The sequence below is a fragment of the Sinocyclocheilus grahami genome, unplaced genomic scaffold, assembly GCF_001515645.1.
Source record: "Sinocyclocheilus grahami isolate Dianchi unplaced genomic scaffold, SAMN03320097.WGS_v1.1 scaffold1871.1, whole genome shotgun sequence".
In the NCBI taxonomy this organism is placed as follows: Eukaryota; Metazoa; Chordata; class Actinopteri; order Cypriniformes; family Cyprinidae; genus Sinocyclocheilus; species Sinocyclocheilus grahami.
This window is the reverse complement of record NW_015507050.1, coordinates 73802-96999: the sequence shown is the minus strand read 5'-3', so window position 1 is coordinate 96999 and position 23198 is coordinate 73802. Positions and strand designations below refer to the sequence as shown.

The 23198-nt window shown below is 35.7% G+C and overlaps 1 protein-coding gene across 1 annotated transcript; it reads left to right on the top strand.

The window, feature by feature from the left end:
• The first annotated feature begins 411 nt into the window (after positions 1-411).
• LOC107573119 (uncharacterized) lies at positions 412-19609 on the top strand. Its single transcript, XM_016259570.1, has 16 exons — positions 412-624; positions 3305-3649; positions 3737-4084; positions 11122-11223; positions 11981-12067; positions 12156-12248; positions 12356-12430; positions 12658-12771; positions 13087-13221; positions 13639-13722; positions 15151-15249; positions 15390-15470; positions 16524-16619; positions 16905-17003; positions 17582-17610; positions 19421-19609. The coding sequence occupies exons 1-16, from the start codon at positions 540-542 to the stop codon at positions 19607-19609; spliced, it is 2061 nt and encodes a 686-aa protein (XP_016115056.1). The 5' UTR covers positions 412-539.
• The last annotated feature ends 3589 nt before the right edge of the window (positions 19610-23198 follow it).

Below are 23198 nucleotides of genomic sequence, written 5' to 3'. Positions count from 1 at the left end.
GATTAGCCTATGATCCGCCCAACTCGGAAACTCTGGTATCAAAATTATTTCCGAATTTCCCAAATACAGCTTGAGAGGCGTTCACGTCTTTTCCGATTAGGAAACTCGTATTTACGATAATTCCGATAGCACGTGAAGGCAGCATCCTATCAAAATCCATGATGTGACATTCGTTAACTGTATTGATCAAATATGAATAAATAATCAGATTATGAATTTTTAGTGTTTCAGGTAGGCTATTGTCATTAAAGGTTGTACATAAAAAAATATATTAAAATCCATGGCAAAATAGCTCGTATTAAATCATTACATAAACGTTGGGCTACAAAGCTACAGGTGGTGTGACTCTAAAAAGACCAGATCCGCCCTAAACCATATTTGGTTCTCCTCACTTCCGACCTGAAACAGGTGTCCTGGATCCTGTGTCCTGAAAGGTGTGGTGCTACGGTGATGAAGCCGGATACATCTTGTTTAAATAGAAAAGTTAAGTTCATCTGCCGACATTTCAGCGTTGTTTGTGAACATGTGTCACAGTAGACATGATCGTTTTGTTTAATTTCGCATATTTGAAGATGCAGCTATTAAACTGTGTTTTGTTGTTAATGCAGCTGATGATCGCTGATGGTACGTATCTCTCTCTTGCTTATTACATTATTGCATTATAAAGTTTCATAATGCAATAAAAATGTAAAAAAAAAAAAAAAACGAAAAACGGAGGCTAAACACTGTAAAGTCTACCCAGTACCATATCTACTCAATATTAACCGGATTGTCCTCAACAGAAAAGTTGTATTTGTCCGTTTAGCTTCTGCAACTAAACTTGTGCCCTAACCATTATTTGTTGATCTTTTAAGAATTGTGTGCTGTTTCAGATTACACCCTTTACAGATGTTTTTCATCGTTTTTTCCTACTTAATGAGATCTGGTTTATTTGAATTATGCTATTTCACAGATCTTTCCTGACACACAATATATCATATCCTCAATTATCATAATTTATCGTAAACTGACAATGGTCTGGTTTTTTGTCTATTCACTCAGATTTTATCTGAAGGTATGTGCTGTTTTCCTCTCTTTAATCCAATGCTGGTTAAAAGTCACAACGTCATATTTAAATCTATGCAAACCTGCACTTAGTCCAAGGTCTGGCCACACTTTCCAGAAGTTGTTTCTCTTGATCTTATAATCGTTTTATATAAAGGCTTCTGCTTAAATGATTAATATTATTATTTAGAGCTAAAAATTGCGCAGATGGTATATGATGTTCAGTCAACAAGTGTGCAGTTCCTCCAGTTAAAGTTAAAGTATCTCATGATGCACCTCATAAAGTTGAATGTCCAGAGCAGAGCAGAGAGAACATTTGTGTCTAATTTGACTTTTATGCCAGCTATTTTCATATTGAGGTCAGTGTTGTGTTTTAATATATGTATTACCTGGTTACCTGATTTGACTGTGTTTTTTCTAAAATAAAGAAAGTGAAAGTAAATCTGTAGGTAACACTTTACAATAAGGTTCCATTAGTTAATGTATTAACTAACATGAACAAACAATGAACAATACATAAATGTCATTTTTTTGTTAATGTTAGTTCATAAAAATACAGTCGTTCATTGTTAGTTCATGTTAATTCACAGTGCATTATCTAATGTTAGCAAGCACAACTTTTGATTTTATTAATGCATAGTAAATGTTGAAATTAACATTAACTAAGATTAATAAATACTGTAGAAGTATTGTTCATTCTTAGTTCATGTTAACTAAAGTAGTTAACTAATGTTAACTAATGAACCTTATTGTAAAGTGTTACCAATCTGTAAGTGTTTTATACACGCAGTTTGCTAGTGAACATGAAATGTAGGAGTCAAAAATACAATTTAATTTGTGATACAGATAATCATAGGAGTTTGTAAAATAGAAACATGCACCAACAGATATTCCTAGGGTTTGTATTTGTTTGAGAAACTACAAAAGCTTTATTTCAAAACACAGTAACTGGGTATGCTATGGGTATCAAAATAGTAACCAGTAGCCACTGGTGCTTATCGGATCCTTGAGAGTAGGGGTGGGCGATATGGCAAAAAAGAATTCAGGAAAATCACAATTCACGATTTTACCACGATTCTTTGTTATGTGGTTTTACTATTTTTGCAAGCTGTCTGAGCAGTACATGCAAACTAATTTCCCTATTTTAAAAACAAAGCCTTATGTAACGTAACAAAATATAAAATGAAAAAGAATGGCAGACATTTAGGCCAAAGTGAATGAAGATAAAAATCTTTGTCATTATTTTATCTTTGTTATTAAAACAAAGATACACATTACAAACACACATAATATACAAATAAAATAAACAGTGCTTTATTTTTCAGGTACAGTAGGTGTATTTAGCAGTAGCATTTAAGAAATTAAATGTACAAATATAAAAATAAAACACTCTATACACTATCAGTCAAGAGCAGTGAGTGTTTTTTCTCTTTGTGTTTTGTTGTTTTATTAACATTAAATGAATAGTTCACCCAAGAATGACAATTCTGTCATCATTTATTCACTCTCAAGTTTGAATATGTTTGTTTTTTCTGTTGAACATAAGTTATTTTGAAGAATGTGGGTAACTAAACAGTTGCTGGTCCCCAGTGACTTCCATAGTACTTTTTTTCCTACTGTCAAAGTCTATGGGGACCAGCAACTGTTGGTTACCCACATTCTTCAAAATATCTTCTTTTGTGTTCAGCACAAGAAAGAAATTAATACAGGTTTGGGACAACATGAGAATGAGTAAATAATGATATGATTTAAATTTTGGGGTGAACTATCCCTTTATTGACGGCAGCATGTTTAGTACTATTAGTCTGCTGTCACTTTAAGACCTACACGCACCTTATGCTGCGTTCACGCCACGTCGTAATTGCCGTAATTCCGAAATGATTATTTGATGTGAATGTATGTCGCGTTGTACAGTATATTGAGACGGAGGCGCCAGAACTGTAACTGATAGGATGTGTGCTGTAGCTATATTTCTTCAAAAGCAGATCGTGGAGACATTTTAATCTTCCACGATCAAAAATCATCATATCCACACCCCTACTTGAGAGGTAAATGTAAAATGAAACAAAATATTTCAAGACACTCACGTGGTTAGTGTAACAAGCCTATAATGAACTGGGCAGAGTCAGGCTGTGTCAAGCAAAAACACAGCGATCAACCTATTTAATGATTTAGCCCAGCTCATTAAAGGCTTTTACTGTTCCTGGGAACATTTTATTGATTCAAAATCTTTATTTAATCCTTTTCTGTTTATTTTCAGGGTTGATTGTTCGCAGTCCCGCTGGCCCTCTGGTTGCTCCTCTGGGATCTTCTGTGATTTTGCCCTGTTATGTTGATGAACTCTTACTAATGGAAGGTCTGGAGGTGGAATGGAGAAGAACAGACTCACAGACTCTGGTTCATCTGTATCAAGATGGTGAGAGTCGACCAGAGGCCCAGCAGCAGGAGTATCATGATAGAGCTCATTTCTTTACTGATCAGATCCAACATGGAAACTTCTCTCTCCGTCTGGACAATCTGACAGCTGAAGATGAGGGACGATACACATGTAGAGTTTACAGTCAGCAGGATTCTGGTGAGACTGAGGTTCAAATAAAAGATGCTGGTGAGTCTGAAATTGACAGTGGATCTATTTCAACTTAACTTTGTGCTGTAGATTTCATACTGTGATATTGTAACTTTATTCTCTCAGAGCATTTGCTAGTATCAGGATCAGATAAGTCTGTATCTGCATATGATGGTGAGGACGTCACTCTGAGCTGCTCTGTAGACTCTCACATCACACCTGGACACATTGAAGAGGTTTCATGGAAGAAAACAGATGGAAATATTCTGGTTCTGCTCTACCAAAACAATGAGACTTTTCCAGATTCATCAGATGAACAATACAGAGACAGAGTTGAGTTCTTCACTGCTGAGATCCCCAAAGGAAACTTCTCTCTCAGACTGAAGAGTGTCAGAACTGAGGATAAAGGAGTTTACATGTGTTTAGTGTTTGCTGGAGGACTTTCAGCCAATGCAACTGTAGTACTGGAAGTGGGTGAGTCAAGATTAATAAGAATAGCTACAATAATAATAACACAATTCAGCCTAAACTATCTCCAACTCTGTGACCATGGGTATGCGCATAGAATATTCAGGTATGACATAGTTTGTAACTGACCTTGTCACTTAGTGCTATTTCAGTGACAACCTCCTCACACTACCAAAATTCACAAATACATAGAATGAGATTTGCAAATAAAAAATATTTACAAATACGTTTTTATGTCACAAACACAACTCTGCCTGCCATTAATTTGTGAGTCACTTCCAGTACATTTGTGGATTTCTTACCAAGTTTTATGGACCTTGTGCTTCCAATTTGAGACCATGCAGATGATGTGATTGGTTGTAAGGAGAACGTGCTACGATTGGTCAGCGCAGTGTAGCCGTTATCTGATTGGCTTGCCTTGAGTAGATGGTGGGTGGAGTCCAACTATTTTGTGGATTTGTGTGCATCTTGACACTAGAAAGTTTTGAAATCCACATATACATGTGGTGATCCACAAATGCTCTGGAAGCCATATTATGACTCACAAATGAATGGCAGACAGAGTTGTGTTTGTGATATAAACAACATCTTTGTAATTTTTTTTTTTTTTTTTAATTTGCAAATCTCATTTTATTTACTTTAATTCATGTTTGTGAAACTGAAATCTATTTTTGGATCTCATTCTATTTATTTGTTAATTTAACTTTTGTGAATCTCTTTACATTTATTTGTGAATCACAATCTATTTTTTGGAATAATGGAACAAGTATAACCCCATACATCTCAGCTGTTACGATAAACAAAGAGGTAAAAACTCTTCACTCAGTTTTCACTTTAAGCAAATCATTGTGATTTGGTATCTGAATTGTACTGTGAAAATTTGTGGTATTTTGTATGTATGTATATATATATATATATATATATATATATATATATATATATATATAAAAATATTAGTGCGGCAGTAATTACAGTTTTTCTCAGTAGCTTTGGTGCATTTCTCGAATCATCCTCAATATTGGCAAAGAAGTATGTGCATTTCTCAAAACAATGTGTACAAACAGCACCACACTATGGATTACCTGCAAAAGCCTGTAACTTACTCAAAATCTTTAGCTCATCTCTCAAAAATAAGTATTTAGGTCAGTGAACATATCAGAGCCATCAGAATGAAAAGTCCTTGTGTTCACAAACAAGATGTCAAAATGCTTAGTCATGTTGTCAATATAACTCTACTCTCTGTTAGTATTACCTGATGTAAACTATGGCAACAGTTTGGATGACAGTTACTGTATTGATATGCAGAAGGTTGCACTTCTTATATATGCCTATATCCATTTCAAAAGTACAAATGTACACATTACTGTATGCGGGATATTGATTGAAAGAGATTCAACATCATTGTGATATAGAAAAGAAAATAAATATGGGCACAAAGGCAAAAATACAAAATTAGAAAGGCAAACACAGAAAACCCACCTCAGCCATTGATTGACAACATGGTCCACAATGGTGGCCCTTATTTAAGGAAAAAATAAATAAAAAGTGAAGTGACATGTGGCCAAGTATGGTGACCCATACTTGGACTTAGTGCTCTGCATTTACCCATCCAAAGTGCACACACACAGCAGTGAACACACACACTGTGAACACACACCCGGAGCAGTGGGCAGCCATTTATGCTGCGGCGCCCGGGGAGCAGTTGGGGGTTCAATACCACCTCAGTCGTGGTATTGAAGGTGGGAGAGAGCGCTGTACATTCACTCCCCCCACCTACAATCCCTGCCAGTATGAGACTCGAACCCACAACCCACAACTCTCTAACCATTAGGCCACGACTTCCCCCTTGTGTTGTAATGTCACAACACAAGTCTGAGTAATCATTTTCATTACGTATAGTCACTATTGCTTCTTACAGATCGTTTGATATGTATTGAGGTATTTTATGCGTTTTTGACCTAAATCACAGCAGCGTCCATATATGAGGAATGTACGCTGTCAAACAAACCCAACTATTAGCCAATCATAGCAGTGGGCGCTTACTTCTGAGTCTACAATCTGCCACGCCTATCCAAACAAAGCTTTCCGATGAGGGGTTTAAAAAATAGCTTATTACTTCTAAATTATGCTTTTTGATGTAAAAAATCTTGATAACATAAGTGGACCTCAGAGAACAGTGCAAAATAAAAAAACAAAGGCAGTGCATGACCCCTTTAAATGCCCTTTTTTCCGAAATTTCATTAGTGACCTAATCCAAATATCACAACATAAACAGCAGCAGACTACTTTTCGTTACTTTTATAAGACAGTAGATGATTAGATGTTTTCTACAGCATTTTACAGCTATGCTGGGAGAGTGTCATTTGCTCATGGGATAGTTACTGTATTTCAGCAATCGTGAGACAAGATCAGACATAAGGCGCTCGAAAAGCTGTTCGGAAGGAAACATTACCTATGTGAAGCTGAGTGGAGTGCATGTCTGTGTGAAGCACGCTAGAAAACGTTGCCATACTGTGTCCCTATTAATGCATGGCAAAATTGCTTTGTTTGCGGTGTTGTCAAGACATCCGCAAATATGATTAAAAGATGAATATGAGACAAAACTACAGAATGTCACACTTTTATTATTAGCCGTTTCAACACATACATGTTTTACCAAATAAAAAGGACAGCACTTTTAGAGTTCATCCCACTATTTGATGCGAACATAACTATTGGAACAGTTGAACTTAAAGGGGTCATATGATGTGATTTCAATTTTTCCTTTCTCTTTGGAGTGTTACAAGCTCTAGGTGCATAAAGAAGATCTGTAAAGTTGCAAAGACTAAAGTCTCAAATCCAAAGAGATATTCTTTATAAAATATAAAGAATAGAGGAGAAACAATAATGTACAGTATGTGGAAAATAATGTTTTTTTAACCTTAAACCGCATAAACACATTTCATTACACCAAATACACAAAATAATGTTCTTTTTAGCAACATCATATGACCCCTTTAAGGCAGATGTAAAAGGTTAAAAGCTATTATTTAGTTGCGGATCCCTTGCGTGCAATCAGAGCAGTGAGTCTGTGACCCGTAGATATCACCAGACTCTTGGTCTTATCCTTTGAAATGCGTTGCCCAGCCTTTAATGCAGCCAATTACAACTGTTGCTTGTTTTGGGGAGTTTCTCCTCTTTGGCTGATGAAATTCATGTTCAACCAGGTTTAAATCTGGAGATGGAATTGGGCAATCTAAGGCCTTCTATTTCTTTGCCCTGGTAAACTTCTTGACTGAACTGGAAGGGTGTTTTGGGTCATTGTCCTGAAGCAATATGAAGTGCTTTCTGGTGAGTCTGGTGTCATTTTCTTGAATATTGGTAGCCAAGATGGTTTTGTACCCTTCCAAATTCATTCTGCTACTGTCACATACATTAAGTCATCATTAAAATTGAGAGGGCCTCTTCCATGCATGCCCATGCCATGACACAACCTCCACCATGCTTTACAGAAGAGGCTGTATGCTTAGGATCATTTGCAGTTCCCTTTTTTCTCCACACTTTTGCTATCCCATCACTTAGATAAAGGTTCATCTTTGTCTCATCTGTCCATAAATCTCAGTTCCAAAACTCTACTTTTTTGCAAACTAATCTTGCCTTTCTATTTTTGGTGCTGGTCAGAGGTTTGCATCTTGCTGTGTCACCTCTGTCATTCTGTGTCAAAGTCTCCTGTGGACAGTAGATTGTAAGAGCATCACCCCAGCTTTCTGGAGGTTGTTGGTTATTTTACAGACATGTATTTTTGGGTTCATTTTCACAGCTTTTATTATTTGTCTGTCATCAACTACTGGTGTTTTTCTCAGCTGATCAGGTTGTTGTTGGTTGTTGTCGGTGGTTTCCAAACTCTTGATTTCTTCATGCCCCTTGTTTTTGCTATAGCTCTAACTGACTTCCTCTTTTCTTTTAGCATCCAAATTGCTTGCTTTTCTCTCAAAGTCAGCCCCCTCGTCTTCATCCTGATTTGTGTGTGTCGTCATCAAATGCAAGAAGCAATGGGTATAACAGATACGACACATTTTCTGCTTTTAAAATCTGAACAATTAATGCAACAGGACACAGCTGATCACTTAGAAAGACCTGTGAGGCAACTGTCCCATTATTTATGCTCACATCAGATAGGAGGGATGAAACTCTAAAAGTGCTGATCTTCTTAGCTGGTAAAATATCTATATGTTGAATCACCCAATAATAAAACGTGACATTCTGTAGTTTTGTCTCATATTCATCTTTTAATCATATTTACAGATTTCTTGACTCCAAAGCAAACAGAGCAATTTTGTCTTTACTGTCCTAATACTTAAGGAGGGCACTGTATGTATATACATTTTTACTGTTGACTCATCTCAGCTAATTATCTTAGTCTATGGTCCGAGATGCTTAGATAGACTTCAGCATACCCAGGGTCCTAAATAGGACAAGTGTTTTGAAGAATAGATGGATTATTTTCTTATTCAATTTTAGTAGAGAAAATTGTGTTTAATGTAGGCTAATTATGTCTGTACACCTACAGGATCCAGGTCTCCAAATCTGCAATTTGGAGAACCATCTGAACTGTTCTCCGGTTAGTAAGAGGAATCTAATCCAGGGTCAGGGACTTACTGTGATTTTGGTGGCGTTGTTGAGCGCACTGACCCACTCCACTAAATCCTGCTTATCATTCGCCTGCAAGTAAAACTTCCTCATTCCAGCGTTGATGACTGTGGGAAGACACAAAGATTTATTTTTAAACAATTTGGAGATGATGATATAATCACATTTTCAGTAGCATTATGGATTTGACAAAATGGATTACATCTCTTCCTGTCTAAGTGTGTGCTTCTAGGCCTGAAGAAGGGTGCTTTCACACTACCACTTCTGGAGCGCATCCAGGTTTCTTTGATGTGGAAGTTTGGTTGGATGATATGAACATGGTTTTACAAACTCTCCCAATAGGGTTATTATAGTAAAATAAGAGTAAAACTAAAACCATTTCATTACTTAAATAAAATAAACATGAACTGAAATAAAATAAAATAAAACATTTTATTTAAGCTATTTGCCAAGACCACATTTCTCATTTTCAACTTGATATACTAAAATAATAAAGTTCAATTGTAATAAAAATTACATGGACATTAAAAACAAATAAACAACACAAATTTATTAAAACTATAAAATCTACATAAAAAATAACAATCTATAATAGTATCTCAGTAACACTAAAATAACACATACCAGCAAACCATACCAAAGTCTACTTGAAAAGTCATGTGAACTTATATATATATATATATATATATATATATATATATATATATATATAAAAATATTAGTGCGGCAGTAATTACAGTTTTTCTCAGTAGCTTTGGTGCATTTCTCGAATCATCCTCAATATTGGCAAAGAAGTATGTGCATTTCTCAAAACAATGTGTACAAACAGCACCACACTATGGATTACCTGCAAAAGCCTGTAACTTACTCAAAATCTTTAGCTCATCTCTCAAAAATAAGTATTTAGGTCAGTGAACATATCAGAGCCATCAGAATGAAAAGTCCTTGTGTTCACAAACAAGATGTCAAAATGCTTAGTCATGTTGTCAATATAACTCTACTCTCTGTTAGTATTACCTGATGTAAACTATGGCAACAGTTTGGATGACAGTTACTGTATTGATATGCAGAAGGCTGCACTTCTTATATATGCCTATATCCATTTCAAAAGTACAAATGTACACATTACTGTATGCGGGATATTGATTGAAAGAGATTCAACATCATTGTGATATAGAAAAGAAAATAAATATGGGCACAAAGGCAAAAATACAAAATTAGAAAGGCAAACACAGAAAACCCACCTCAGCCATTGATTGACAACATGGTCCACAATGGTGGCCCTTATTTAAGGAAAAAATAAATAAAAAGTGAAGTGACATGTGGCCAAGTATGGTGACCCATACTTGGACTTAGTGCTCTGCATTTACCCATCCAAAGTGCACACACACAGCAGTGAACACACACACTGTGAACACACACCCGGAGCAGTGGGCAGCCATTTATGCTGCGGCGCCCGGGGAGCAGTTGGGGGTTCAATACCACCTCAGTCGTGGTATTGAAGGTGGGAGAGAGCGCTGTACATTCACTCCCCCCACCTACAATCCCTGCCGGTACGAGACTCGAACCCACAGCCTTTGGGTTATGAGTCCGACTCTCTAACCATTAGGCCACGACTTCCCTGATATGCGCCTCTGTCCTTGGCCTCTTCCTCTGTTTTGCCTCTGTACCCTTCCACCATGCATCCTTACTCCTCTTCTTCCTCTCGACTGTTGACCCTGATCATTTTCTGGATGTTCATCCATTGTCAGAATCTGTAACTCTTGTGTTGTTCTCTGTCTATATATGCTTTCCAATTGAAGGTTCATGAGATGCACCTTTGAGCAATTTCAGAGAAATTGCACTGAGAACTATATCATACATTTTGAGCAACATGACAATAGCCAGTGATAATGTAGGAAACCGCAAACAAATGTACATAATCAGTTGTATGGATGTACCAAAGCAATCACAACTTGTTCAAATGAATGAAAAACTGCTTTGATGATGTGGAGGTTGAACAAGTATAGTTTTGAGAATTTCATTTCTGATCTGAGAAATGCACCAAAGCCACTGAGAAAAACTGTAAAACAGTGATATGTTAAAGCCTACATAAAATGAATCATGTAAATGGTTCAGAATCACTATTTTCCTTTAAAAATGGTGGAATTTGAGAAATGTTGAGTATTTTGCTTCCCTGGATATTGTTGTTCGTTTAACATTTCTATTGTTAACAAGTTAACTGTTTAGTTCGTAAACAGTAAAATTAGTCACCTTTGAAATTATCCATTTCAATTATTTTGACACTGACATCTTAATCATTTTGACGAGCACCGTTTTTGTCACCCTATAAATAGCGAAATAGGTAGGTTATATGATGTTCCCCTATGGTGGTTGCGGCTCTGCCGTTCAGTAACTGGTGTCTGTGTTTACAGGTTTCTCTACTTTACAAATAATAATGTTAATTTTCTGTATTACTGCGTCTGGATCTGCACTTCTACTCTTCTGTTTGATCTACTGCACATCACATAATAATGGTACGTGTATATACAAGTATGATAAAGGAGTGTGTATAATAATAATAATGGTGATGATGTTTAAACTGGCTTAATTAATCTTTTATCTGCTTTTAGTTTTTTTTTTTTAGTTTTTTTTTTAACACCACACTGAAAATAAATGTCTCTTTATTATTGGTTTTTGCTTCAGAAACCAAATTCTATTATAATATGATAATTAATTTATCACTGTTACAAGATTACAAAAAAACACATATTTGGAATGTAAGAATACCTTTTTTTTTTGGGTGTGAATTTTAACCACAAATGCATCTTTGATGCAGGACATGAGAAAGAAACTCTTGCTGCAGCTGAAGAAACAAAACACTTGGCCAGTTTCAAATTAGAAACAAATCGCAGACTGACATGGTGAAACAGAGTGAAAAGCCTGTGTTTGTGTGTATACCTCAATCATATTTTGTGTTTTGTTTTGTGTATTTTTTTAAAATTATTTAAAAAATGCAGAATATTTTCTGAGGAGGTTAGGGTGAGCATAGCACTTATAATTAGTTTATTATAAAAACTATAGAAGTCTATGGAATGTCCCCATTTGTGAATTGAGGGCTTTTACTACCTGCTTTGCATCTCTCCATGATGGTATTCTCACGCTGCTGCATACATATCGCCCTCTAGTGACATATTATGCTAATTGCAAGTTTAAAGAAGTGCTGCAATTTTGTTTAATTTTACTACGTTTACCATGTGACTGAATTTGAGTTATTTTGAAATTTCTCTCTAGATGTAAAGGTAGGACTTCATCTGTTTCTAGTTTTCTGTCCAAATATTCTGATGTTTCTTGCTTTTGTCCTCTGGGGCGTTTCTGAAGGTGAGTGTTTCACTACTGATTGTTTATCAATACATCTTATCACTCAAATACTTATCACAGAAATTACTAATATCTGGTTTTGTTTCAGGATCTTTGTTTGAGTCAGTGTCTTGTTGTGCTCTTTATTTTCTGAGGCCTCTCATGGTGCTCTGGGCGGCTCCATATGTACACAAGTTCACAGGTATGATTCATTTGATTCATCCAAAATAGTTGAATGAATGTTCCATTTAAAAATACTTAATGTTTTATTGGCATTTGTGTAATTACTTCATCTTGAATGTTTTACAGGCAACAATAAAACGTGGATTTTGAAATATAGTTTTAGAGCAGAATACATAGTTTTCTCAGCTGTCTTTTATTCAGGTAATTTGTCATGCATATTAACAGTTTTAAATTATGTAATATGGTGAACAATTTACAGCAAATCTAAAATGTAACATTTCACATGTTTAATTGATTCTGCATGTGTTCATTGCTGAATCTCTGTGATTTTATCATCTTTTTCATAAACTACACAAGCCAATTAATAAACAACCTACATTAAATGTTACACAAAACATATCACACTATAATCTTTTGCTTTCTTCAAGTTCTGTTTAAATATACCTGGGACAAAAGTATAAGTTATACTGGATTTGAGAGTATCGTGATACCAGTCCTCTTTGTTATAGTGCTTCTGCTAAACCTCCTCTATATCATATACTGTAAGTATTTCTTTATAAATATTTTTGTCAATTACCACTGATGAGTGTGTGCTGTGAAATCATGCTTTATCAGATTAATAATGTTTCTTAAAAGTGCAAATATAAAAACTATAATATCACTTAAGATTTGGCAGATTCTACAAGGTGACAGCAATTGTATATATAGATAGATAGATAGATAGATATGGAGAGAGAACTGAACCTATTTGTGAAATTAGTTTAGCCCTGCACTGATTCTTTGTCTGTCACGATAACATTTCATGACGTTAATTTAAAACCAAGTCAAACATTGTATCCTTTTTTTTTCTGATACAGTGTTGGCTAGATTCATTAACAAATTAAGTGAATGGATAATTACTATATTCGGTGTTCTGGTTGGTATAAGCTTTAATATTCTACCTGCATTTCAATTCATCCTCCTGTTCTTCACCTTTGGATCTGGCAGAGGAGGTAAACTCACCTTTATGAACTATTCAGATTCATTTATGAGTAACAATGAGTGCAAGAAAACTGTATTCATATACTGTATATTCATCATAAAATCAAATAAAATTGTAGAAATTGAGTTGATATTTTACAGATGTTTCAGCTTCATACATATTAAATAAAATATATCAAACAAATGAATTAATTATAGTTTGTAGGGAGTAGAGAGGTCAGAAGAAGAAACAATGTGTTAAAATGCTGAAAATAAAACTAGGTTCGTGTTGCAGTGGATCTGTAAATATGAGTGGTGAAATTGTTAATCACTTAAAGTCATTATAAAGTGAGAACAATTGTCATTTGTTGTTGCTGTTGTTTTTATACATCTGTTGATGTGTCTGTCAGTTAAACCCAGTATCTAGAATTAAATCTCTCCTTTTTTAGGAATCCTTATTGTTACAATTTTACCAGTTTTACTAACAGCGACAAGATATGACTGGGGTCGTACATGTGGGGAAAAGATGAACTGTAAGTTTTTTATAGAGTATATAAATAATTAAATCATAATGTGATATATATATATATATTTAAATACACTACCGGTCAAAAGTTTGGGATCAGAATGATTTTTAATGTTTTTTTACAGGAGTTTCTTATGCTCATCAAGGCTGCATTTAAAAATACAGGGGAAAAAAATCAATATTGTGAAATATTATTATGATGTAAAATAATGTTTTTCTATTTTAATATATATTAAAATGTCATTTATTCTGGTGATGTAAAGCTGAATTTTCAGCATCATTACTCCAGTCTTCAGTGTCACATTTATACATCTGTTGATGTGTCTGTCAGTTAAACCCAGTATCTAGAATTAAATCTCTCCTTTTTTAGGAATCCTTATTGTTACAATTTTACCAGTTTTACTAACAGCGACAAGATATGACTGGGGTCGTACATGTGGGGAAAAGATGAACTGTAAGTTTTTTATAGAGTATATAAATAATTAAATCATAATGTGATATATATATATATATTTAAATACACTACCGGTCAAAAGTTTGGGATCAGAATGATTTTTAATGTTTTTTTACAGGAGTTTCTTATGCTCATCAAGGCTGCATTTAAAAATACAGGGGAAAAAAATCAATATTGTGAAATATTATTATGATGTAAAATAATGTTTTTCTATTTTAATATATATTAAAATGTCATTTATTCTGGTGATGTAAAGCTGAATTTTCAGCATCATTACTCCAGTCTTCAGTGTCACATGATCCTTCAGAAATCAGTATAATATGCTGATTTATTATCAGTGCTGGAAACTGTTATGCTGCTTAATATTTTTTTGGAACCTGTGATACTCTTTTTCAGGATTCTTTAATAAATAAAAAAGTTAAAAAGAAGAGCATTTATTTAAAATAGCAATCTTTTCTAACAACTACAGTCCAAAAGTTTGGGGTCAGTACATTTTTATTCTTTCTTTTTTTGAAAGAAATTAAAACATTTATTCCGCAAGGATGTGTTAAATTGTTAAGAAGTGATAGCAAAGATTTATATGGTTAGCAAAGATTTATATTTTGAATAAATTCTGTTATTTTTAACTTTTTAATTCATCAAAGAATCCTGAAAAAAGTATCGCAGTTTCCAAAAGAATTTGGCAGCACAACTGTTGCCAACATTGATAATTCTAATAATAAATCAGCATATTAGAATGATTTTTGAAGGATCATGTGACACTGAAGACTGGAGTAATGGCTGATGGAAATAAATTATACTTTAAAGGATGTTAAAATAGAAACATCTTTTATTTTATATTGTAATAACATTTTGCAAGATTACAGTTTTTTTCTGTATTTTTGATCAAATAAATGCAGCCTTGATGAGCATAAGAGACAAAAAAAATAAAATTAAAATATATATACAATTAATAGTTGACAATAGAAATACATTTTTCAGGTTCACCTTTGTTCATGAGAACAGCATGGTTAATTCTCATGTTAGTGGTCAATGCTGGAATGGTCTTTTTTTACATTATAGCTCTGGAAAATGAAAAAGGTATGACTATGTTTTTGCATTTAATAAAGAAATTAATGTTCCTAACTTCCTATCTTACATTTATTCTAAAATGTATTTTTTAAAAAAAATTTTGTTTGTCAATTTCCTGTGATAAAAGCTGATATTTTGTTCATGTTTAGATCGTATTGCATGGGTCTGTATGATTGCATTTCTGCAAGTACTCTGGGCAGTGATCAACTTCACACGCTCATTTGATTTTGGTACTGTACAGATTTAATCAACTCTTTCATTGCGATGATTCTACTATCAGCTATAGTTTGTTTTTGGTCACTTTTGTCACTTTTTTTTCTCTTTTAAAGCAACTGCATGCAAGTTATTCTTGAAATATTAGTTGCAAAGTCATTCTGGAGGTGACTTCTTATAAGGCGAATGGCTTCTGTTTCTTTGCCAAACTTCCCCCTATTAGTTTGTTCTGAGAATAAGTACGTTTGGTGAGCATGTATTAAATTCCGCGTAAAGGACAGATCGCTTTACGACAGCAACAAGTACACGTGTAGGACAAGACACTGTAATTACGACAGTGATATATTTACTACAGTGAATTCCACTCATTTAACTGTAGTGGGCTCTAAAGCTGCATAAATACACAAAACTCGGCCTACATAAGTTGCTTTAAAGAAATAAATCTTCTGGGTCATTTTTTTCCCTCTGGCGTTTACTACACAAAAAAGCTCTAATTTGAGTTTGTCTCATTCGATTGCAAAATCAATCACGTAAGATTTATTTGTATAGCGCTTTTCACAATATGCAGCTTTGCAAAAGGTCATGTTGTAAATTTCTTATATTTACACTGAGCAGCTTTATGGCTGGGTGATATGATAATATATGTTGATGATTATCATCCAGTTGAAACTGACAGGTATATTATTATATATTTCTTGTTTTACTGTGTAATAACAGAGCATACCGAGTGTGTACTAATACAGAATATTTGTGTATGAATGTTACGTTGCTATCATGTTTTAATTAACCAACTTATTGTCATTATGAAAAAAAAAACATTCTTCAAAATAGTCATTTTTATTTAAACTACTTTTTCATTTGTATTAGTTTCATACCATCTCTACTGTGAAGCTATTTACTAGAAGGAATGACTGAAATCAAACTCCATGCAAATTTAGAGAGACGTTGACTTAAAATAAAGAGCCTGAAATAATTTAGATTTACTTCCTCTCCGTATATCATTTGCGGTTGTTAAGGTGGTCTCATTTTGTCTAAATGATGATATTAAACAGTATTATTTGATCTTCCAGCTCTTCACCGTGTTGTTCCTGTCTATGTGTTTGGATCAGTGGTTGTTGTTGTACTGAACTCTGTTACACTGATGATTGAACTGATACTGAATACAGGTGAGTGAAAAAACATTTTAACATCAGTGTATAATCAATATATTTTCCACATATCTCACGTTGTCTATGTATATGCATATAATATGCTAACAATAATTGTATTCTTAACTTTCATTTCAAAGTTACTCTGATCAACTTATATCTGAATTTACATCATAAATACATACTACACACACATACCTATTTTCAGATAGTTGCATTTCACAAAAACATGAATATTACAATGAATTATGTACAGTCTTGATAATATTTAAGTACTGTCTAATATTGTATTTACTTCATCAGTTAATGGTGATCGTTCAGTTGGAGATCTGAGAATCGTCGTCTTTTCCTCTGAAGGCCTCTTTGCTTTATCTCTGCTGAGTTTACAAGTATTTGAACCATGTGAGTACAAACTGAACTTTAGACTAAAAAAAATCTGATTAATTAATTACATCCACTTCTGATCATGATGTGTTCTGGCATCTCTCTTTTTCAAAGGATCTTCATTTGCAAATATGGCACATACAGTCTGTATTTAAGAAATAAATTATCAGTTTTGTTTTCTAATTATTAATGGACTGTGATGCATTTTATGTAATGTTTGACTGAGAGCTCCTCTCAATGTACATGAATGAAGATTCAGCATATCAGAGAGAACAGCACTCATTATGTTCCTCACTCACAATCATGTACTACTATTTATTGTGGTCTTTGAGAACATACTTCCTAGAGATGTTTCTATTGTTTTTATAATAGTTATTAGTCACTCATTACCCATGATCATTGATTCTAAACTGAAGCCCTCAATCTTCTGTAAACACAAACAGAACACTCCATTAAATTAATTTTGATATTTTAAGATGTTTGTTTGTTTATTTATTTTTCCCCCCCAAGAATAATCTATTATACCTATGTTTTGTTTAATATGAGCAGCTTGTGAATACTGCACGTTTTTTCCTTCACTGTCTCTGAACTCACAGGGATGAGAACATGTCTGCAGTCACGTCAGGTTAGTATCATATTTAATAAACTGGCCTGAAATATCAGGAGAAGTTTCACTTCATATTAAAGATGCACTCAGTAATTCTATCGTCATGTTTTTCTGGCCCATATGACAGACGTCTTTATACTGACACATGTTATTGAGAACACAGCATCAGTATTTTTCACTGTTATGAACTGATTCCAGTCATTAATTACATTTGAGTCTCTAATTAATAGAGTGGCAGAGATGCAAATGAATTATACTTGGTTATTAAAGTATTGTTCTGAAGAATAGGGACTTTACCCAGGTTTTATTCAAACTATGTACTTGTACTTTAACTCGATTACATTTTAAATTTGAAATAACTATGTGCTTGGACTTCTTGTTGAGTAGATATAAGAAGAGGTTATACTTTTACAGCTCTGATGAGGGCTTTCTGAGGTAAAGTGAGTGTCATTCAGCTGCTCAGTTTCTTCCTGACCATCCGGTCCATTAAAAATGGATTAATCGAATGTGTTATTCTTTAATTTAAATGTAAATGCTTCTTTCAATAGCTGCCTAACAACATATTCCATTATGTAAATAACAGTTTCATTTTGAATACACAGGGCAATACGTTCTTATCAAACTCCAGCCGCTGGATAACAGAATGAAGAAACTTATGATAGTGTCAAAATTATTCTTGATTTAATTTGAAATATAAGTCGAACAAGTCGAGATGATGTGATCAGTGTTTCTCAGTCCTGCTCCTGGAGAAGCTCGGCACTGCAGATTGTGTTTGTCTCCTTTATTTGACACAAAAGAGTTAAGGTAATTGATCAGTGAAGTCTGTATTCCAGGAGAGAATGATCCTGTTAATTTTTCACATGGCACGTACAGTCCCAGATGTATATGACTGGTACACTGCCATTTTTACTTATGGACAATCAGTTCTGGAATCATTTTTGAGCCAATCACCTGAAGTGTAAATATCATGTGACTAGTTACTCTGAATCCAAAGTGAAGTGACAACATGATAACAATGACTGGCCGATGACACCACAAGAACACACAGTCTCAAAACTTCACAAGTGTGAAGTTAGTGAATATCAAATCTGTCAGACCTCAGGAATTGTGTATCAGATCATCTAACAGCAGGGGCTAAATGTGCTAAAACAGCTGCAACATGTCAATAGAATTTGAAATGTTATTTTCCTCAACTTGAAAGATAGCAAATGCTTCTGTGTAGAAACATTTCTTCAGTGTTTTATTTGAGATGAGATGACACTACCCTTCTAAATATCATACGCTAGATAGATAGAGTACATTGTGTATAGCACATCATTTGGGATTCAATTCTTGACCTCTTGTGATGTGAAGTGACGTGTGGCCAAGTATGGTGACCCATACTCGGAATTAGTGCTCTGCATTTACCCATCCAAAGTGCACACACACAGCAGTGAACACACACCCGGAGCAGTGGGCAGCCATTTATGCTGCGGCGCCCGGGGAGCAGTTGGGGTTCGGTGCCTTGCTCAAGGGCACCTCAGTCGTGGTATTGCAGGTGGGAGAGAGTGCTGTACATTCACTCCCCCCACCTACAATCCCTGCCGGTACGAGATTCGAACCCACAACCTTTGGGTTATGAGTCCGACTCTCTAACCATTAGGCCACGTCATGTAGTCATGTCATGTAGTACTCATGAGTTATAAATCAGGTGTTTTAGATAAGGAGACATCCAGAATGTGCAGTGCTGAACACTCCAGGACTGAGAAACACTGCTGTAGAAATTGTTGAAAATACATTTTAATGTATGCATTTTAATGCAACATTTAAAATGTTGTCTCAAACCCAGAAAGCAGCAGGATCTGATGACGCTCCAGCCAATGAATCAAACCAGAAACAGAACACAGCAGAATCACATGAAATGAATTCTTTACTGAATCAAGATCAGGATGCTGGTAGGACAGAGGAAACCCAGCCTGATTCAGTGGAAACACAAATATCACCAACAAGCAGAGAAAAAGACTCTTTATCACACTGACAGTGATTTAAGATTTAAGTTCAGTTGTATTTTAAATTCTGCTGTTTTTTTTAAATGGATTTGTTTCTTGGTTTTCAAAATGTGTGTTTAACTGTTCATTACATGAACTTGCACTTTTCTTTGTATTCATGTAATGGAAATTTGCTTTTATATTTACATTATTTATATTTGTATTTTGACAGATGTTTTTTTTTATCCAGCTGTCATGATAACCCGTCAGGACATACCATCGTAGGAGTTCCTGATTAGGTTGACCATTTTTTTCTGGGATGCCGTAGAACCTAAGGAGCTTCCAGAGGGTCTCTCGATCCATGCTGTCTAATGCTTTCTCATAGTCGACGAAGTCGATGTACAATGACGAGTTTCATTCCAGCTCAACTATGATGCGGAGCATTGCAATCTAGTCCATGCAGGATCTGTTCTGCCGAAAGCCTGCCTGTTCATCTCGCAGCTGTGGGTCGACGATGTTCTTCATCCTCTCTAGAAGGACCCGGTTGAAGACCTTCCCTGGCACAGATAGTAGTGTGATGCCCCTGTAGTTGTCACAGTTGCTGAGGTCACCTTTCTTGGGAAGCTTAATTAGGTAACCTTCCTTCCAGTCTGCTGGTATATCTTGCTCCTCCCAGATCCTCTCAAAGACTGGGTATAGCATCTCCACTGATGCATCCAGATCGTCTGGTCCAGCTGCCTTCCCGTTCTTCATCAGGGTGATGGCCTTCCTGATCTTGTCCCTAGTCAGCTTCTCACAGTTGATCGGGAGATCCACGTTTGCTAGTTCGATGTCTGGGGGATTCGGAGGTGCTGGCCTGTTCAGGAGTTCCTCAAAATGTTCAGCCCATCTTTGGATCTGGTCTAAGCTGTTGATGGTGTTGCCCTGCTTGTCTCTGACGGGTCTTTCTGGCTTGCTGAACTTCCCGGAGAGTTGCTTGGTGGTATCACACAGCTGTTTCATGTTGCCACTGTATGCTGCCTGCTCCGCTTCAGCCGCTAGTCTGTCCACGTACTCTTTCATTCCTAATACTCCTCTTCACTACTCTGTGAGCTTCTGCATATTATTCTTGAGCCTTGGCCTTTGCTACTCTAGTCCTGCTGTTGTTGACTGTTTCCTTCTTCCTCTTCCTATCTTTTATCTTGGTCAAGGACTCTGACACCTGTTGAGCACACTATCTTCCTCTTCAAAAAGGTCCTGAAGCACTTTGAACTGGTTTTTCAGCGCCAGACCAAACTGTTCTCTCCTTTTGGGGTCTTTCAGAAGGCTGATGTTGTACTTCACTCTTCTGTCTAATGCGTCAGTCTGGTTTCTCTTCAGCTTCAGTTTCAGTCTTGCCACCACCAGGTGATGGTCGGATGCCACATCTGCTCCTCTTCTCACTCTAACATCCTGCAGGGATCTTCTGAATTTCTTGTTAATGCAGACATGGTCGATCTGGTGCTCTGTTGCACTGTCTGGCGATATCCATGTACTTTTGAGGATCCGCTTGTGAGGGAAGATGCTGCCTCCAATGACCAAGCTGTTGAGTGCACACAGGTCCACAAATCTCTCTCCATTCTCGTTCATCACTCCCAGGGCGTGGGTGCCCATGACTTGTTCGTATCCAGTGTTGTCTGACCCCATTTTGGCATTTACATCTCCCATGAGGATGGTGACATCCTTGTCTGTATAGGTCTTGAGGATCTTCTGCAGTCTGCTGTAGAACTGATCTTTATCCTCCTCTTCACTGTCATTTGTTGGAGCGTAGCACTGAACGATGTTCATCTTGATACTCCTCCTTTTGGTACGGAAAGATGCTGTGATGATCCCATCCAATCAGAGCCCTCTGTGCCTGGTTGGACAACGTGAAGCCTACTTCTTGTGTGTGGGGTGCGTTGCTCTCTTCATGCCCTGAATACAGCAACAGCTCTCCTGTCATCAGTCGTCTCTGTCCAGCTTGGGACCACCGTGCTTCGCTGATGCCTAACACGGTCAGGTTATTGTTCCTCAACCTGGCTGCTCCCTGCGCTGTCTTTCTTGGCTCGTACATGGTCCTGACATTCCATGTGCCAATGTTTGTTCTCCTGAAAGAGAGAAGGGTAGGCGGCTTTGTGGCTTCCTTTCGGCTTCCACCACACAGCCTCATATGTCTTTGTGAAGAAGATCCTTCCTCTCCCCAGGCAAAGTTTCCTGTTTTATCTGTAATTAACAGTTCTCCCAGTCCATTTGCATGTGCAATAGGCTACTATCAAAATATTCTAGGCTAACTTTAATCTCGTAATTGCTACGATTTAATTCTTTTAATTTTGACTTTATTATCGTAATTTTGACTTTATTCTCAAAATATTTGGACTTTATTCTTGTAATTTCGACTTTGTTCTCGAAATTTTGACTTTTTTCTCAAAATATTACGACGAAATATTAATTAATATAAATGAATTCATTAAATTTTTTTAATTTTTAGCGTGGCACTAAAATGCCGTCGTAGTAGTTAAAGTCAAAATTGTGAGATAAAAAGTCGCACTTACAGTATTTATATTTTTATTCTGTCAGAAATAAGCTTCTAGAAATCCAGAAAGCTGACATTTTAGCATATCTGTGCTTTAATGGAGTTCACTTTTCTTATCTCAGGAATTTGTGATATGTGAGTTATACAGACTAGGCTTAGGTGTAAGATTCACAGTTGTGGATGTCATTTATTTTCTCATTCAGGCCTAAACAATAGGCCTATACAACTATAAAATGTGTGAAAATATGTTAAAATGTTTTTCAAAGCATAAAATGAAATAATTGTTCATGTATTTACCATAAAACACAATTTAATTCATTTTTACATTAAGTTCATACTGTTTTATGTTGAGTGCTCAGGCTCATGTAGTCCACTGGATTGGACATTTCTGTAACTTTCTGAAAAAATCATATTTAAAAAAAGAAATGTATTGTTTTTTTCATGCCCTAAGAAGAATACAAACACACAAAAAATCTTGACTCAGGCTTTCATAATTCATGCATCAGAGGGCTAATTTAGATAAAAAAAATATAGGCCAATAAAGCAACTAACCATATTTTTCCTATACTCCTATTTTCATTCTTTCTTGTCTTTTGCTTAAATAAAATACATTAATAATCAGTATTGCCATGAAAAGTTAAGATCAGTGCATCCCTAAATTTCAGTGCATCCCTAAAAATTCCACAATTGGCTGCGATACAAGGGGCTCCAGCTAAAATCTAGCCTTATAGGGCACCAAATTGGTCAGGGCCGGCCCTGCTATTCTCTATTAATACCGAACTAGTTCTCTCATAACTCTGAACGTTACTTACTATCCCAGTAAAGCATTATGGGAATAGTAGTTTGTTGATTACGGTTTATTGCGACATTCCTGCAATGAGTTGGTTATTTTCTCTCGGATGATCAACTTCAGAGTGATTAAACAGTTAAGTTATCGTGCTGAAGTGTTTGTACTGCTTATGCGCCTGCGTTCCGTTAATCATCTGACTCGACCCGAATTTAGAAGTGAAAGTAAACATGAAAGTGAAATGAAGCGTTTAGTCTGTCGCATTGCGCTAACAGAAGCGTCCCTCAGCAGTAATAGCTGCGATCATTTGCAGCTAGTAGAC

What these genes read in the sequence shown, in the direction of transcription:
- LOC107573119 (XM_016259570.1), top strand. Translation starts at nt 540, where the DNA reads ATGATCGTTTTGTTTAATTTCGCATATTTGAAGATGCAGCTATTAAAC. An exon ending in CCTCTGGGGCGTTTCTGAAG is followed by an intron (nt 12,068 to 12,155) that starts GTGAGTGTTTCA and finishes GTTTTGTTTCAG; the next exon opens with GATCTTTGTTTGAGTCAGTG. An exon ending in ATATGTACACAAGTTCACAG is followed by an intron (nt 12,249 to 12,355) that starts GTATGATTCATT and finishes AATGTTTTACAG; the next exon opens with GCAACAATAAAACGTGGATT.